The sequence below is a fragment of the Mirounga angustirostris genome, unplaced genomic scaffold, assembly GCF_029215605.1.
Source record: "Mirounga angustirostris isolate CCGP_5_RB_7025 unplaced genomic scaffold, mMirAng1.0.hap1 SCAF_11, whole genome shotgun sequence".
In the NCBI taxonomy this organism is placed as follows: Eukaryota; Metazoa; Chordata; class Mammalia; order Carnivora; family Phocidae; genus Mirounga; species Mirounga angustirostris.
This window is the reverse complement of record NW_026991719.1, coordinates 110972058-110988101: the sequence shown is the minus strand read 5'-3', so window position 1 is coordinate 110988101 and position 16044 is coordinate 110972058. Positions and strand designations below refer to the sequence as shown.

Below are 16044 nucleotides of genomic sequence, written 5' to 3'. Positions count from 1 at the left end.
TCATGACCTGAGCCGAAGGCAGACGCTTAACCAACCGAGCCACCCAGGTGCCCCACGGCCTCTGTGGTTTCTTTCTTTTCTTTTCTTTTATTTATTTATTTGACAGAGAAAGACCCAGCGAGAGAGGGAACACAAGCAGGGGGAGCGGGAGAGGGAGAAGCAGACTCCCCGCCGAGCAGGGAGCCCGATGCGGGACTCGATCCCGGGACTCCAGGATCATGACCAGTCGCTTAACCGACTGAGCCACCCAGGCGCCCGCCTCTGTGGTTTCTTATGAGAAACTGACTGAACCGTTTTGAGGCTTCCTTTGACCTAATGAGTCCCTTCTTTCTTGCTGCTCTCAAGGTTCTCTTTCTCTTCGCCTTTATCCAGCCGCTCTCTCACCGCGAGAGTTCGCAGTTAGGTGAGAAAAGGCAAGCCCCTTGCGTCGGTCCTCGGGGAAGCCCCAGACAGCTAAACGGAGACGAATACAGTTCCTTGGGAACAAGGTCTCCTCTGCTCCCTCCAGAACAAGCGCCCTATGTGAGGAAGGTCAGTTCTTGTCTTCAAGACTGTTGGCGTGGAGGGGAGGCGGGCGAGGTAAGGCTCACAAAGCTCTCCTAAGTCTTCTGTGTTTATTCAACATTTATTGGTTGCTATAAATCTTTATTTCCTAGAGTCGGACTAATTCTGACCAGTTTTTGCCCATTTTTTGGTGTTTCTGTGAAGGGGCAGGCCCTTCAGATTCCCTACTCTACTATCTTTGCTGATGTCACTCTAAGGGTATTCTACCTCTCTGTTCCTGCCCATCGCCCATTCTTTTTTCCACTATGCCCCTTCACATTATTATTATTATTATTATTTTTAAAGACTTTATTTATTTATTTGACAGAGAGACAGCGAGAGAGGGAATACAAGCAGGGGGAGAGGGAGAGGGAGAAGCAGGCTTCCCGCCGAGCAGGGAGCCCGATGCGGGACTCGATCCTGGGACCCTGGGATCATGACCTGAGCCGAAGGCAGACGCTTAACGGCTGAGCCACCCAGGCGCCCCCACATTATTTTTTTAAAAAGATTTTATTTATTTGACAGAGAGAGACACAGTGAGAGAGGGAACACAAGCAGGGGGAGTGGGAGAGGGAGAAGCAGGCTTCCCGCGGAGCAGGGAGCCCGATGCGGGGCTCGATCCCAGGACCCTGGGATCATGACCTGAGCCGAAGGCAGACGCTTAACGACGGAGCCACCCAGGCGCCCCGCCCCTTCACATTATTAATCACAGTTATTTAAAATTCCCTGTTTGATGATTCTAAAATCCGTGTCCTATCTGAATGTTGATCTGAGGTTTGCTTTGTTTCTTCAGACTCTGTATATTATTGCCTTGTAGCATACGCTCTACTTTTTTTTATTGAAAGCCAGAACGACATACTGGATAATAGGAGCTAAGGAAATAGGCCTGTGGTGTGAGGTTTTATGTTGATCTGCCTAGGAGTTGGGCTTCATTCAGTGCTTGTTCTAGCTGTCTAGCTGTACGTGCCAAGGCTGCGATTTCCTCCAGCATCCTTGTTTGTCTCTCTCCTGTTGTCTTTGGCCGTCTCTCAAAAATCCTCCTTAAATAAGAAGCTGGGCCTTGCAGCCCTTCTCACTGTGGTATAACAGTCCAATAATCCACTGCTATTCTTCTAGACCCTGTTACTGTGGTGGGATGATGCGGGGTGGGGGGGAAGTCAAGTGTTCTATAATCTTTTTTTTTTAAGATTTTATTTATTTATTTGTCAGAAAGAGAGAGAGAGAGGCTGAGCACAAGCAGGGGGAGCGGCAGGCAGAGGGAGAAGCAGGCTCCCTGCTGAGCAAGGAGCCCAACGCGGGACTCGAACTCAGGACGCTGGGATCATGACCTGAGCCGAAGGCAGATGCTTAACCGACTGAGCCCCCCAGGCGCCCCTCACTTGTTTTTTTATTACACTGAGTCTACTGAATAGAACTTCAGAACTTCTTGAAACTCTCACACTTCAATTTCTGCCAGACTTCTTGATGCACATGCTCCGGTTTTCACACAGCCTCCCCAGTGTCTTCTCCTCAGGCTCCTTTGTGGCTCCTTTTTCTCTGCTCGCTGTCATGGAACAGTCATCCACTTGGGCTTTGTCCTTGACACTCTCTTTTCACTGGAAAGTGATCTTTCCACTCACTTTATTTGCCCTGGCTGAACATGTCCACAGTGATAGCTCTATGTACCACTCCTAAAGCTAGAACCCAAGTCTGGACTCTTTCCCTAAGTCTCTGACCCTTATCTGCATAAACATACCCAAAAATGAACTTGCTGTTTTTCCTCTGAAACCTGTTTTGCCACCTATATTCGCTTTCTCATTGGACATCACCACTGTCCACACAGCGTTCCAAGCCAAAGAGCATGACATCATCAAAGACTCTTACCTCGGGGCGCCTGGGTGGCTCAGTTGTTAAGCCTCTGCCTTCGACCCAGGTCATGATCCCAGGGTCCTGGGATCGAGCCCCACATCGGGCTCCCTGCTCAGCGGGAAGCCTGCTTCTCCCTCTCCCACTCCCCCTGCTTGTGTTCCCTCTCTCGCTGTCTCTCTCTCTGTCAAATAAATAAATAAAATCTTAAAAAAAAAAAAAAAGACTCTTACCTCTCCTCACTCACTATGTAATCAACCACCAGATCCTATAAATTGTGCCTCCTTATTTTTTTTCTTGTGTCTCTTCCCTCTTCATCCCACTTTGGCCCTATTTTATTTATTTACTTATTTATTAAGATTTTTATTATTTATTTGAGAGAGAGAGAGCGAGAGAGCACAGAGGGAGAGTGAGAGGGAGAAGCAGACTCCCCAGTGAGCAGAGAGCCCAATGTGGGGCTCGATCCCAGGACCCCAAGATCATGACCTGAGCCTAAGGCAGATGCTTAACTGGCTGAACCACCCAGGCGTCCCCTGCTTTGGCCCTATTTTAATTCTATTTTTGGTCTGGATTACTGTGATGGGCCTTGTATAAATCAGAACTCTGGGTTTTCAGTCCAAGAAGTTGGACTCCCACTAACTTAAGCAAAAAAAGAAAGAAAAAGAGGAGGAAGAGTTTACTGGCTTGTGTAACTGAGAAGTCAGAAGAGTAGAATTTTTTTCAGGCTTTCCTGGATGCACAGGTTCATACCGTGTTGCCAGGACTCTGTTCCCCACCCTGTGCAGCTCTCCATCGTAGGAAGATGGCCACTGGCAGCCCTCAGCCTACATAAGCCTTTCGGTTAACCCTTACAAAAAAGAGCTAAGCATCTTTCTTGATGGCTTCAGCAAAAGCCATTTTATCATTTGGGTTGGGCTACATGCCCAACCCCAACCCAGTCCCTGTGGCTAAAGAGTGAGCAGGGGTGAAGATGATAAAGAGCTATTTTGATTGGTCAGGCCTTCGGTCATTTGTCCACTTCTGAGGTTGGAAGAAAGCATATGAGCCCCACCTGAGTCATGTGGGCTGAGAAGGGTATTAGGATGGGAGAGAGTTGGTATTTTGGTGATCATGATGAACAAAGAACATGTGCCTACTCTAGCCTCCTGACTTCCTTACCTCTGCTCTGGCCCCTGCCAACCCATCCTGTACACTGCTTTTCAGAGTAGAACAGGGTGCAGTTATGAAAACAGTCTTTGTTGAAAATTCTTTGAGAGATCTCCAGTGCTTTCAGCATGAAGTTCAGATGCCTTAGTTTAGGACACAAGATACTTCCTGATCTGGCCTCTGCCTAATTCTCTAGCCTCATCTTTGTCCACTTAGCCAAAAGTGTATCTAATGTCTATCTAACCAACTTCTTGACATACTATTTTGAATATCTATGCCTTGTCCAAGAACTGTTCTTTTTTTCTAAATGTCTCCGCTTGTCTTTCACTGCCTTTTATAAAACCTAGTTAACTCCTTTCCACCACCCTCTGAAACTTACTTGAAGGGTCATCATGTCTTTTGGGAAACCCTTTCCTTCTTCCAAGTTTGCTTTAAAAATGTCCTTTGTGCTCCAATAGCATTCTGTGATCCACTCTTGAACAACACATTTTATAAGGTATGTTTGCTAGTTTACATGCCTGCCTCATTTTACTGTGCTCTCCCGCTCTCTCTCTCTCTTTTTTTTTTTTTTTTTTGAGAAAGAGAGAACAGGGGAGGGGCAGAGGGAGAGGGAGAGAGAGAATCTTTTTTTTTTTTAAGATTTATTTATTTTAGAGAGAGTATGTGTGTGAGAGAGAGCTGGGGGGAGGAGCAGAGGGAGAGGGGGAGGGGGAGCAGACTCCCTGCTGAGTACCGGAGCTTGATCCCAGACCCTGAGTCCTGATTGGAGCCAAAACTAAGAGCTGAACACTCAACCGACTGAGCCTTCCAAGCACCCCGGAGAGAGAGAATCTTAAGCTGGCTCCATGCCCACCGCAGAGCCTGAGGTGGGGCTTGATCCCCTGACCCTGAGATATGACTTGAGCCGAAATTAAGAGTCAGAAGCTTAACTGACTGAGCCACCCAGGCGCCCCCGTGTGCTCTTTTATAATGAGTGAATGTGTTCTATTTGGTGTTTTCATCTTCAATACTTAGTCCAGGACCTGACTTATAGGAGAAAGCCAGAAAATGCTTTAAAGAGCTAAACACCAGCACTCGTCAGGCCCCCCCACCATTAAACCCAAACAACAAATTGTGTCTTCTTTCCTTTCAAAATTGTTCGTGGGGGCTAGTACTATTTTGATTTAATTTTATGAAACTTTCTGCTTGTTGCTACCTAATTGAAAATGGATGATTCATACGTGGTAATACTACTGATGTACTTAAGAAACTGAATTCCATTGATTATTCATTTGGTGGGACCTCTCAGTCTGTTGTGATGGCAAGGATCATATTTGATTCATTGGTCCACAGCCAATGCCTGGCTCACAGAAGGTGCTCATTGAATGTTTGCCGGGTAAATAAACACACACCTCCATGTTTTTCCAAGCAAGCTCTCAACGATTTGTAATGAGGCTGTGAATGTTTTCTTTTTTTGTCACATACCTTGGTCTCCTCCTTTTCATCTCCTCAGAGCCCTATTTTCATATTTTTCCTCTTACTCTCCAACTCTTTTCATGTTCTCCGTGTAGCCAGTAGGGGGTGGGTCAGCTTCTTGCCCCTCCTTCCCCTGGGTCCAAATTAGAGGCAGGGACAGCTAAAGGGGAGTCAGCCATCAAGAGTCCTGATGCAAGAAAGTCACGGCCTCTATATGTCTGTCTGACACAAATAAGGACAATACAGACCTGCAGGCCGAGCTTAGGAGCTCTAGGAAGCCAGTCCAGTGTTAACTCGGTGTGTAGCTCTGACATCATGAATTGCATAGTCACTTTCTGTGGTGTAAGCCCCCCGCCCTGGTCTGTGGCACTTTGTTATGGTAGCCCTGGCACATGAATACGCATGGTTTTCTTAGGAAGCACTTGTGTTCACTTCTTCCACTGTGAAGTGCTAAGATGTGGTGCGGCCAGATGGAAAGGGTGCTAGAATAAGGGTCAAAGGTCAGAGAACTGGGTGTCCATGTTTCCTGTTGACCTGCAAGACCCGGAGCAAGTCACGTTACTCCAACGAGCCTGGGTATCTGCCTTTCTGAGCTAAGTAATCATATGTGCTCTACTCACTTTCCTGGATGGCTTCTAGGGTCACGTTTATGGCTATGAAATCACACTTTAATTACGAATCAGTTTACAAATATCCGAGGTTATCATTCCCACCATTCTCATTATCAGGTCAAGGATTTTGCCTTCTCACCCACTTTCCAAATGTGCCAAGGTTAAGAAAGGGAGTTCAGACTCCGTGGTTTTCCTTCTTACTGAGAAGCACAGGGAACCAGAAAAAGGGGAGAGGAATGTGCAAACTGATAGCAATGATATTCAATAGTTATTTTTTTTCTCATCATTTGACCTCGTGTGGATTAATTTTGTGGAGAAAGCTCTCCTCGTGGGAAATCAACATTCCGTGGGACATCCATCTGTGTTCGGAAAGGCTCAGTCTGTGCAAACCGAGTATCTGTTGAGCGCCTACCGTGGGTACCGGACACTACATTACAGGGCAAGCAAGGCGCACAGAACTTACACTGTATTGTGCAATGGAGAAGAAAAAATACCCACTAAAGAATTACAAACATCTAATTTAACTAATTGTGAATTGCCAACTGTGCAAACGTTTCCAACTTGGGAGGATGCTAGTTCATCTCCTCAGGACTCAGTGGGGTCCCGTGACAGTGCTGGTGAGGAAGAGACAGGGACCGCCATCACCCAGTCACGGCTACAGATGGACTTGGGCAAAGCAACATGGAAGTGAGTTAGCGCCTTCTCTAAAGGAGCGATGATTCGGCAGGGCCGGCTGGTATTTTATTTTCCTGGTGTGATTTTGCAGGTTGCAATGGCATTTCCATATTTAAGGCACTCAAAGAAAAGAGGATGCCAGGACTGCTGAGCCTTGTCTGGGGAAGCCCAGGACGCGGGAAATGCTAAGGGGCCCAAGGGCAGGATTGGTGGTGCTGGAAGTGCAACCTGGTTCAAGTGCCTGAGGCCGGCCCTGCCTCTCCACAGGAGGCTGAGAGCACTGCAGGCAGTGCCAGAGGCCGCGTGTGCAAGGGCGCGTGCGTGCACACACACAGGATCACGCACACACACGAGCGCACACACACACAGGCACCCTTCCCTTGTTCGCACATCTCATTAGGAGGGACAAGGCAGTGAAACTTTCTGTTTGATGCCTGTCTCTTCACAATTTCTAAAACTGGCCCATCCTTTAGGAAGACAGAAAAGAGCACTACTCACTTCGCAAGGACCGCAGTTCAGGAAGGTGTGATGGTAAATTTTAGGCGTCGGCGTGCCTGGGCAACAGGGTGCGCAGACATTTCGTCACACATTCCTTGGGATGTGTCTGTGAGGGCAGTTTTGGTTGAGATGAACATTTGAATTGGTAGACTGTGTAAAGCACATTGCCCTCCCCAATGTGGGTGGGCCTCATCTAAGCAGTTGAAGACCAAAGTAGAACAAAGACCAAGTAAGAGGGAACTTCTTCCTGACTCCCTGAGCCAGGACAATCCGTCTTCTCTTTCCTGTGGACTGGAACTTAATCATTGGTTCTCTTGGGTCTCCAGCTTGCTGACTGCAGGTGTTGGGACTTCTCAGCCTCCATCATCTTGTAAGATAATCCCTTGTAATACATATATATATATACACACACATACATACCAATCCAACCTTTATATCATCAGATCAGTCCTTTGCTAAAGAATTCTGCTTTTCTCTGTCTTTGAAACAGACAAAACCGAAAGAGATTATAGATAAATGTTACAAACCTGGCCAATTATTTATACATAGAATAGTGTAAACCAAATATTAACAAACTGTAGAATTCTATATCACATTTTCCCTAAAATGTCATCGATCATAATACAAATCCTGATTTCTGATATGTTACATGAGGGAAGAAAAGGTCAATTCATATCAGGATGGTCATGTTTCAATGAGGAAAAATCCTCCCATCTCCCTCAAAGTCCACGGCAATGATACAGGAGTTACATCTTATTTTTTTTTATTGCAGAATTGTTTATTTTCTTAATTTAAATTCAAGTAATTAACATATAATGTATTATTGGTTTCAGAGGTAAAGGTCAGTGATTCATCAGTCTTACATAACACCCAGTGCTCATTCCATCACGTGCCCTCCTTAATGCCCATCTCCCAGTTAGCCCATCCCTCCATGCTCCTCCCCTCCAGCAACCCTCAGTTTGTTTCCTAGAGTTAACAGTCTCTAATGGTGTGTCTCCCTCTCTGATTTCGTGTGGTTTTATTTTTTCCTCTCTTCCCCTATGATCCTGTTTTGTTTCTTAAATTCCACATATGAGTGAGATCATATGATAATTGTCTTTCTCTGATTGACTTTTTGCTTAGTATAATCCCCCCAGTTCCATCTGTGCCATTGCAAATGGGAGTTATATTTTATAAAGAAGTAAAAAAGATCTATCCCCAGCTAAAAGTGAGATAACTATCTCCATGGGCCAGTGGGGAATCCCAGACAGAGGAAAAAGGGCGTGGAAACCACACAGAGCCTGGTAGGCTTCAGGACCAAAAGTAAATGGAATGACCAGAAATGTACATCCAGAGCTTGGGGTGGGGACAGGAGCTCCTGTTACCCACAGGAGGGGGAGGCGGGAGGAGAGGCAGAAGCAGTAACAGGGTTTCTCTTGTTGGGGCTGCTGAAGACAGTCCAGCCGTTCTTTTCCGGGGGGCATGCATGGTTGCCCCCAGGTTCAGTCCTTAATGGAAGCCTCTCACTTGGGGCTAAGTTTTTGTGAAACAGAAATATAAGACTTTGACGTCCGCCAGAAGATTCACTTTTTTCTCTCTCTCTACCTTTCTCTCCCCTCCCTTCCCTCTTTCTTTTTCCCAGCTTTATTGAGCTGTAATGGACATACAACATTATATACATTTAAAGTGTACAACGTGATTTGATACAAGCACATGTTTCGAAATGATTATCACAACAGTGTTAGCTACCTCTGTCACCTCACATAGTTACCTTATTCTTTGTGGTGAGACTATTTAAGATTTACTCTCTCAGCAGTTTTCAAGTACGCATAATGCGGTATTGTTAACTAGAGACAACCTCCTGTATATGAGATAGTCAGAACTCAGTTATAATTAATTATAATTATTTAAAGTTATACAATTATATAAAGCTATATAATATAAAATTTATAAAATTATATGAGCTATAAAATTATAATTATTTAAATTATTAGTTATAATTATATCTTATAATGGGAATTTTGTCCCTGTTGACCAGTATCTCCCCATTTCCTGCAACCCCACCCCCCCATACCATTGTTTGTATGAGTTTGGCAGTTTTTAAATTTAAAAATTTTTTTAAACAGTTTATTTTTTTTAAGATTTTATTTATTTATTTGACAGAGAGAGACACAGCGAGAGCAGGAACACAAGGCAGGGGGAGCGGGAGAGGGAGAAGCAGGCTTTCCGTGGAGCAGGGAGCCTGATGAGGGGCTCGATCCCAGGATCCTGAGATCATGACCTGAGCCAAAGGCAGACGCTTAACGACTGAGCCACCCAGGCGCCCCTGGCTTTTTTTTTTTTTTTTTTAAAGATTTTATTTATTTATTTGAGAGAGAGAGAGAATGAGAGACAGAGAGCACGAGAGGGAAGAGGGCAGAGGGAGAAGCAGACCCCCTGCTGAGCAGGGAGCCCGATGCGGGACTCGATCCCGCGACTCCAGGATCATGACCTGAGCTGAAGGCAGTCGCTTAACCAACTGAGCCACCCAGGCGCCCTCGCCCCTGGCTTTTTTAAGATTACAAATATAAGTGAGATCATTCCGTATTCTGACTGTTCAATTATTTCTCATAATTTCAGGTCATGTTTCATAAACCAAAAAAAAAAAAAGCTCAAAAACGCAAATTTGAGCGCAATAATGGACCAAATCCCCAGGAACACTTATTAAAATGCCCATATTGGAGCCCAAGCTAGAGCCAACGCCTCAGGGCGTCCAGGTGTGGTGAAGAACTCTAAATGTTCAACAAGCTCTCGCAAGAACTTCTCCCCTGGCCGGGTGGAAGGTAGACAGTGCTGAGCGCGGATTTGGGAGATAGTGGGGCCCCCGCCCGGCCTGCCCCTCTCCTCCTCCCGGCCTCCTGCTGAGCTGGCACGTGGGGCAGACCCCCGCTGGCCCCGCCCTGGTGCCGCCAGGACTCCCCCGCCCGGCCTCAGTGGCTCCCATCAGGCGGAGGCCAGCCGACTGACCCCCAGCAGCAGCGGACCCAGCCCCAGCCCCAGCAGCGGAGAGCCCGGAGGCAGGGAGCCCTGCGGCCGGAGGCGCGGACTCCCCGAGGGCAGGTGGCGGGGCTCCCTTGGGTGGCTCACATCCCGCGACGGCTGCCCCCAGCCCCGACCGTGGGGCGGAGCGGGTAGGAGAGACAGCACAGGGCCACTGCGCGTCCCCGGCCCGGCAGTGGAAGGGGTGGCGGGTCCCTGTGTATCCGTGGCCGGGAGAATGGAAGGACCGTCGCGTGGATCGTCCCTGTGCGTCCCTGGACGCAGGAATGGAAGGCGCGCGGGTCCCTGTGCATCCCTGGGCCGGACAATGGAAAGACGATTGCGGGGCTCGTCCCTGTGCGTCCCTGGACGCAGGAAAGGAAAGGGAGCAGGTCCCTGTGCGTCCCTGGGAGCAGGAACGGAAGGGGCGGCGCGAGGCGGGTCCCTGTGCGTCCCGAGCCTGGGAATAGAAGGGGCAGCGGTACCCTGTGCGTCCCCGGACACGGGAAAGGAACAGAAGGCAGGACCCTGTGTGTCCCTGGGCGCGGGAATGAAAGGGACGGCTCCTGGCGGGCCCTGTGCGTCCTAGAGACGCTTGCCCGGGGAGCTGGGCCCCTTTCATCCCCCAAGGCCGCGGGACCCGGTCGCCTCCCGCCCTGACGTGGGGTGCAGTGGGAGTAGGCGCGACCCGTGACGCTCCTCTGTCCTTCCAAGGAGCGCAGGGACGAGTGACGGGCGGCGGGTCCCTGTCCGGCCCCGGGTCCCCGCCGCCGCTCCCTGCGCCCCGGCCGGGCCTTCCCAGGCTTGTCCGGGACCCGGAGCGCCCGTCGGGGAGCCCGGACATCCCGTGGGGAGCGCGCAGGGGCCGTGCCCGCGCCCCGGGCGGCCGATTTGTAACCGGCTTTTAGAAGTTCCCGCGACGCGTCCCTCCTCGCCTTTCCCCGAGTGCCCGCTTTGCACACACCCTCTTTATCCGGGGGCCGTGGGAGCGCGGGCTCGCTCGGGCCGATCTGGGGAGAAGCCGTGAGTCCTGGGATGCAGTGATATTTCCCTGCGGAAGGGCGGGTGGAGGGACGGCGGGACAATCAGGGCCCTGCTGGACGTGGTGGAGGGTTGGGGCCCATCTGGGGAGGGCGGCCAACTGCGAGGCTGAGCATGGTCAGGGCGGTTCCACAGCCCAAGCGGCTGGGTTCCTGGATGCCATCCAGGGAGGGGGGTTCGATGCCTGGGGTGGGGTTGGGGCGGGGGGACGTGGAAGCTTTCTAGGATCGAGTGGTGGGGAGCAGTAACCTTGCTTGAGCGCTTCCTCTGTGCCAGGCCAGGCACAGCCCTTGGCTTCCACGCGGTTGGATCCACCACAGGAAATTTTCTGAAGCTGATGTACAAGGAGAGACACTGGGTGTCCTTTAAGAAACTTGGCTGGGTGGGGCGCCTGGGAGGCTCAGCTGGTTGAGCTTCCGACTCTTGGTTTCAGCTCAGGTCACGATCTCGGGTCGTGAGGTCAGGCTCCAGCTCAGCCTGCAGTCCGCTTGACATTCGCTCACTCCCTCTGCCACCTCCCCCTCTCAAATAAATCAGTCAATCTTTCAAGAACAGACACTTGCCCGGGGATGGGATGGGAACAGTGTCGTTTTCCATGACCCGGCAGGAAGAGTCATGAGGATGTTTTCACTTGATCCCGTCCAGGGAAGAGGCCAGGTCCACGAGTTGTGTGAGAGCAAATAGAGGGAGAGCATGTGGCTGGGTACAGGTCTTGAGACCTGTGGAGACGTATGTGACCACCTCTGTCACCACCTCTGTCACCACAAGTGTGGCCTCAGACGTTGCACTTAGAACATTTGGATGTTTGTAGACATGGGCATTGCAAGGTCTATGCATTGGAGCCTCGTCACCATTTCCCTCTGGCATTTACTGTGTGACCTGGGACAAGTCATTCAGTGCCCCTGAGCCTCCAACCTCGGTGCCCTCCTCTGTACTCAGGGCATCATACTAGTCCCCACGTCCTCACTCTGGGTGAGGGCTACGTGACCTGCCATATGCAGGAGACTTCGAACAGCACGTGGACACAGTGCCATGAACGTGATCAGTGTCCTTGGTTACTCATGTGGACCAGATGGCTGGTGGCCCGCCCTGAGGCAGTGTATCGTTCTCATGAGAAAGCCACTTGACATGCCATCGCAGGACGAGGGTCAGGCTGACGTCGGCTGAAGTACACAGCCCTTGAGTGGAGAAGAATGGAGGGTTGTGGATCTGTAGCCTTTGGAAGCAAGGCTCTAACTACCTAAGATGCCCGTGGCTGCAGGTGACCAAGGGTGACTCAGAGCCACATGGACTTTCAGGGTGACTCACTAGAGTTGTCAGTATTGCTCCCCATTTCCTCTGTGGCCTGTGTATCTAGAGAAACAGAAGACAGCCCACATGAGACTGGGAGTGGGGTGTCACGCCAGCACGTGGGTGGTGGGTCCTCCTTAAGGCAGGTGTTGTCAGCCTTGGTGAAATTCTAGAGCCAAGCTGCTCAAGAGAACGTCCTGCACTGATGGCTGGGGGGCATGTGAAATGTAGCAAGGACCAGAATTGTGTACTTTAGTCACTTTGGACTTGAATGTCCCCGTGGCTCGAGTGGCTCCCCTCTTGGACAGCACAGTGCTCGAGGGCCTGGGGGTGGGCTTGGACATGCTATGAACCTTTTGGAAACTGGCCGCAGAATTGGATGTGTCCGTGTACTTTTCTAGGAGGTGAGTCCATGGCTTTGCCCTCAGCGTCTCCAACCCACCGACGGCTCATGCTCTGTTGCGCTAGGGCTCTAGTGGAAAGTGAGCGAGTGAAGGGAGGTGAGCTTGGCCTGGGGTAACCACTGCTGTTCCCCCTTTCTGCTTTTGTCCTGTCCTCAGCTGTGGGTGGCTCCCCCTGCCTGGAATCTGAGACTTGGGGCCCCAGAGCCATCGCACCCCGCCAGAAGGGGGCCGTGGCCGTGGCCGTGGCTTGTGCGATCCAGGCCTCGCTGAAGATGGGCTCCGGCTTTCAAGAGTCTGATGCGGACTGAGGCCTTCCGCCCGCGCTCCAGGCAGCTCCAGCACGAAGAAGCAGCCGGGCCTCGCCGGGCTTTCCACAGACTCTGGGAACTTTATGTCCACAGCTGGAGCCAAACACGCACTCCAAGGACCCAGTCCTGGAGCTGCTGGTGTTGGAGCCGTTCTCAGCATCCTGCCCACGGAGACAGAGGGTTCGGTGGGGCCGCTGGGCCGGCAGCACAGAGCAAGGCCGTGCCCGTGAGAGAAGACTTCTGCCCAGAAGCCGGGCTACCAGAGCCGAGGGTGGGTGTTGCCCTTGGCATCTTGGGGGTGAGACCCCGGGAAGGAGCGGAGGCCCCTGGTGCTGGGTCAGACGTTTGTCTCCGTGTCCTTTTCGGCCCCAGGATCTCGGCCCGGTCCTTTCTATTTGTCTTCTGCTCTGATCAGTGTATGGCTTGCTTCTCCGGGTATCAGACCCAGTCCCCTCCTATAACAAATAGTCTGTCGTGTCCCCTTAAATACATTGGAATGGAATTCATAGGGAGCACAGCCTACCCACATCCATCCTCCAATAACATCAATATCGCGCTATGCAGGGTGCTGGCCAGATCTGGCCACGGCCTGTGTGTGTACGCCCCGCGAGCTGGAGCAGATTTAACCTGTTAAAGGTTTGCTTTTTTATTTTTATTTTTTGAGATTGATTTATTTATTTGAGGGGCGCCTGAGTGGCTCAATGGGTGAAGCATCTGCCTTTGGCTCAGGTCATGATCTCGGAGTTCCGGGATGGAGCCCCTGTCAGGCTCCCCCTTCACTGGGGAGTCTGCTTCTCCCTCTGCCTCTCCCCGTCTTGTGCTCTCAGTCTCTTTCTTCTCAAATAAATAAATAGAATCTTTAAGAAAATGTTTTGAAAAAAATTTTATTTATTTATTTGAGAGAGAGAGAATGAGCACGAGCAGGAGGGGCAGGGGAGAGAGAATCTCAGGCCGACTCTGCGCTAAGCGCAGAGCCTGATGTGGGCCTTGATCTCAGGATCATGAGATCAGGATCTGAATCAAAACCAGGAGTTGGATGCTTAACTGACTGCACCACCCTGGTGCCCCCAAAGGGTTGCTTTTTTAAAACAAGGATGAAAGACAGTAAGATACAGACTGAATGTGGCCCACAAAGCCTAAAATGTTTCCTGTCTGACTCTAAGAAAATGTTGCCGGGGCGCCTGTGTGGCTCAGTTGGTTAAGCGACTGCCTTTGGCTCAGGTCATGATCCTGGAGTCCCGGGATCGAGTCCCGCATCGGGCTCCCTGCTCGGCAGGGAGTCTGCTTCACCCTCTGACCCTCCCCCCTCTCATGCTGTCTCTATCTCATTCTCTCTCTCAAATAAATAAATAAAAAATCTTATTAAAAAAAAAGAAAAAAAAAAGAAAATGTTGCCAACCCGAGTCGAGGGGAGCCAGGGAAGGATATAAAGGAAAGGGAATGTGGTTTGTCATCACGGAGTGGCATGTGAACACACACGTTGGCACTCGACTGCACCGGAAGACCTCACGAGGTTGTCACGTGCTCGCGCCTGTGCAGAGACTCACCGTGAAGGCGACAGCCCCCGGCCCGGCTGCTCTGTGATTTTCCAAAGTGGCCACACGTGTCAGTAAATCTGCGCGGTGAGCAATAGAGTGGTTGCTTGATTTCCAAAGGCGGGCTTTCCTAGAAGTCTCAAGTCGTGCTAAGTCATGCAGAAATACCTTGTGTGTGCACGAGCCCCAGGGTGAGGTTGACAGGTTCTTTCTCCCTAGATGCCGGTTTGCGGGGCCACCCCAGAGTTGGTGGGGACCGGGAGCAGTTCCGCACCGGGAATGAGACCGACTCCTGGCTGCGCCCGCCGGGTTCTGACAGCCGCCTGCCATCGTGCCGCCTCCGCCTTGGCTGGCGGCGCCAGGGCCCCCTGCTCAGAAGCCCCCGGCACAGGGCAGAACCTTGGGCAGAAGGGAGAAGGGGCTTCGGCACTGTGTGTGGATAGGGCTCTGCCGGTAGCCGGCCCGAAGCAGGGTCTTCCAGAGTTTCCTGCCGCCTCCCCCGCACCCCCCAGGATAGAGGGAATTTATGGTGCGCCCTTCCTTTCTCTGTCTCCTGGGTTGGGCTTGCTCTGGAGGATTTTATCTGCCCGTGGCCTAATCGTGGCGCTGCCCAGTGGGGTAGCCGCCGGCCCAGCGTGGCTCTTGAGCTCTGGAAATGTGGCTCGTCCCACCTGAGATGTGTTCCAAGTGTAAGATGCTCACCGCATTCAGAAGCCTGAGCACGAAAGGTAAAGCAGGTGAGATGTCTCGTGAATACTGTTCGCGGTGGTTACATTCTGAAAGTGTGGTATCTCAGCCGTGCTGGGTGGAATCATGCGTGTGGTCAGGACTGACTTCAGCAATGTCTTCTTTCCTTCAATGAAAACGATGTGGGTGGCTCCCGCCCATTGCTGGCACCGGGCAGTGCCGGGGTGGCCTGGAGAGTGACGGGTTGTGCCGTTTCCCCCAGATCGATAGGCAGGAAATGCTGTTGGAGGAGCTGGTACCCGTGGGACCCGCGCACGTACCGCCGAACGTCCACCTGGAGTCGCCCCCACTGCAAGTGATGGGACCCGCCCCGGACGCCCCCGTGGCGGAGGCCTGGATGCCCCAGGCGGGGCTGCCGGAGCTGGGCTTCGGTGCTGCCGAGGACTGCCGGCCCTTCCTGGACCCTGGTAAGGCAAGGGGTTGACTTCCTTTCCGCGGTTCGTAGTTTGAGAGCCGGAGAGCTCCCCAGCTTTGGGGGTGGGTTGGAAACACCGAGTCCTGGGGGGAAGCGGACCACGGGTGGGAGGAGGGATCCCTCCCTCGGTGGAAGCGGCCCACGGCGATAAAGGGTGGGAGGAGGGATCCCTCTCTGGGAACAAAGCGCGGGACATCACGTGGGATTCAAAACCCCTTCAGCTCATGACCCTGCTCAGGAACATTTTGACGAAGAATGTTACGCAGGAAACCCTGGGGAGTATGGATACTCTGGATAAGGCTGATTTTGCCAGCACATTTTAATTAATGGGATCTGTGATGTTGTGGGTTCCTCAGTTGCTCTTATGGCCTAAGAGCCTTGTTCAGATTGGTACTTTATGAATATACTCGCTTTAGATCCTTGAAGACGATTTAATCACGTACCAGAGTATAAAGCTAATACTTAGCTCATTCGATCAGAACCTACGAGAGCATTTCTCCAAGTGTAGCAAGCAGCCTATGTGTATCAGGGTCA

At 51.2% G+C, this 16044-nt stretch overlaps 1 protein-coding gene across 5 annotated transcripts in view; it reads left to right on the top strand.

The window, feature by feature from the left end:
- ZNF75D (zinc finger protein 75D) overlaps window positions 1-16044 on the top strand; it is a 52166-nt gene that overhangs the window by 28827 nt on the left and 7295 nt on the right. For 4 of the 5 annotated variants that reach the window (XM_064574599.1, XM_064574600.1, XM_064574598.1 and 1 more), the window contains exons 6-7: window positions 12662-13084; window positions 15298-15502. In XM_064574599.1, coding sequence (XP_064430669.1) covers window positions 12662-12813 — 152 coding nt within the window. In that variant the 3' untranslated portion in view covers window positions 12814-13084; window positions 15298-15502. The remainder of the gene's footprint in view (window positions 1-12661; window positions 13085-15297; window positions 15503-16044) is intronic. The other variant, XM_064574602.1, reaches the window with a different exon arrangement.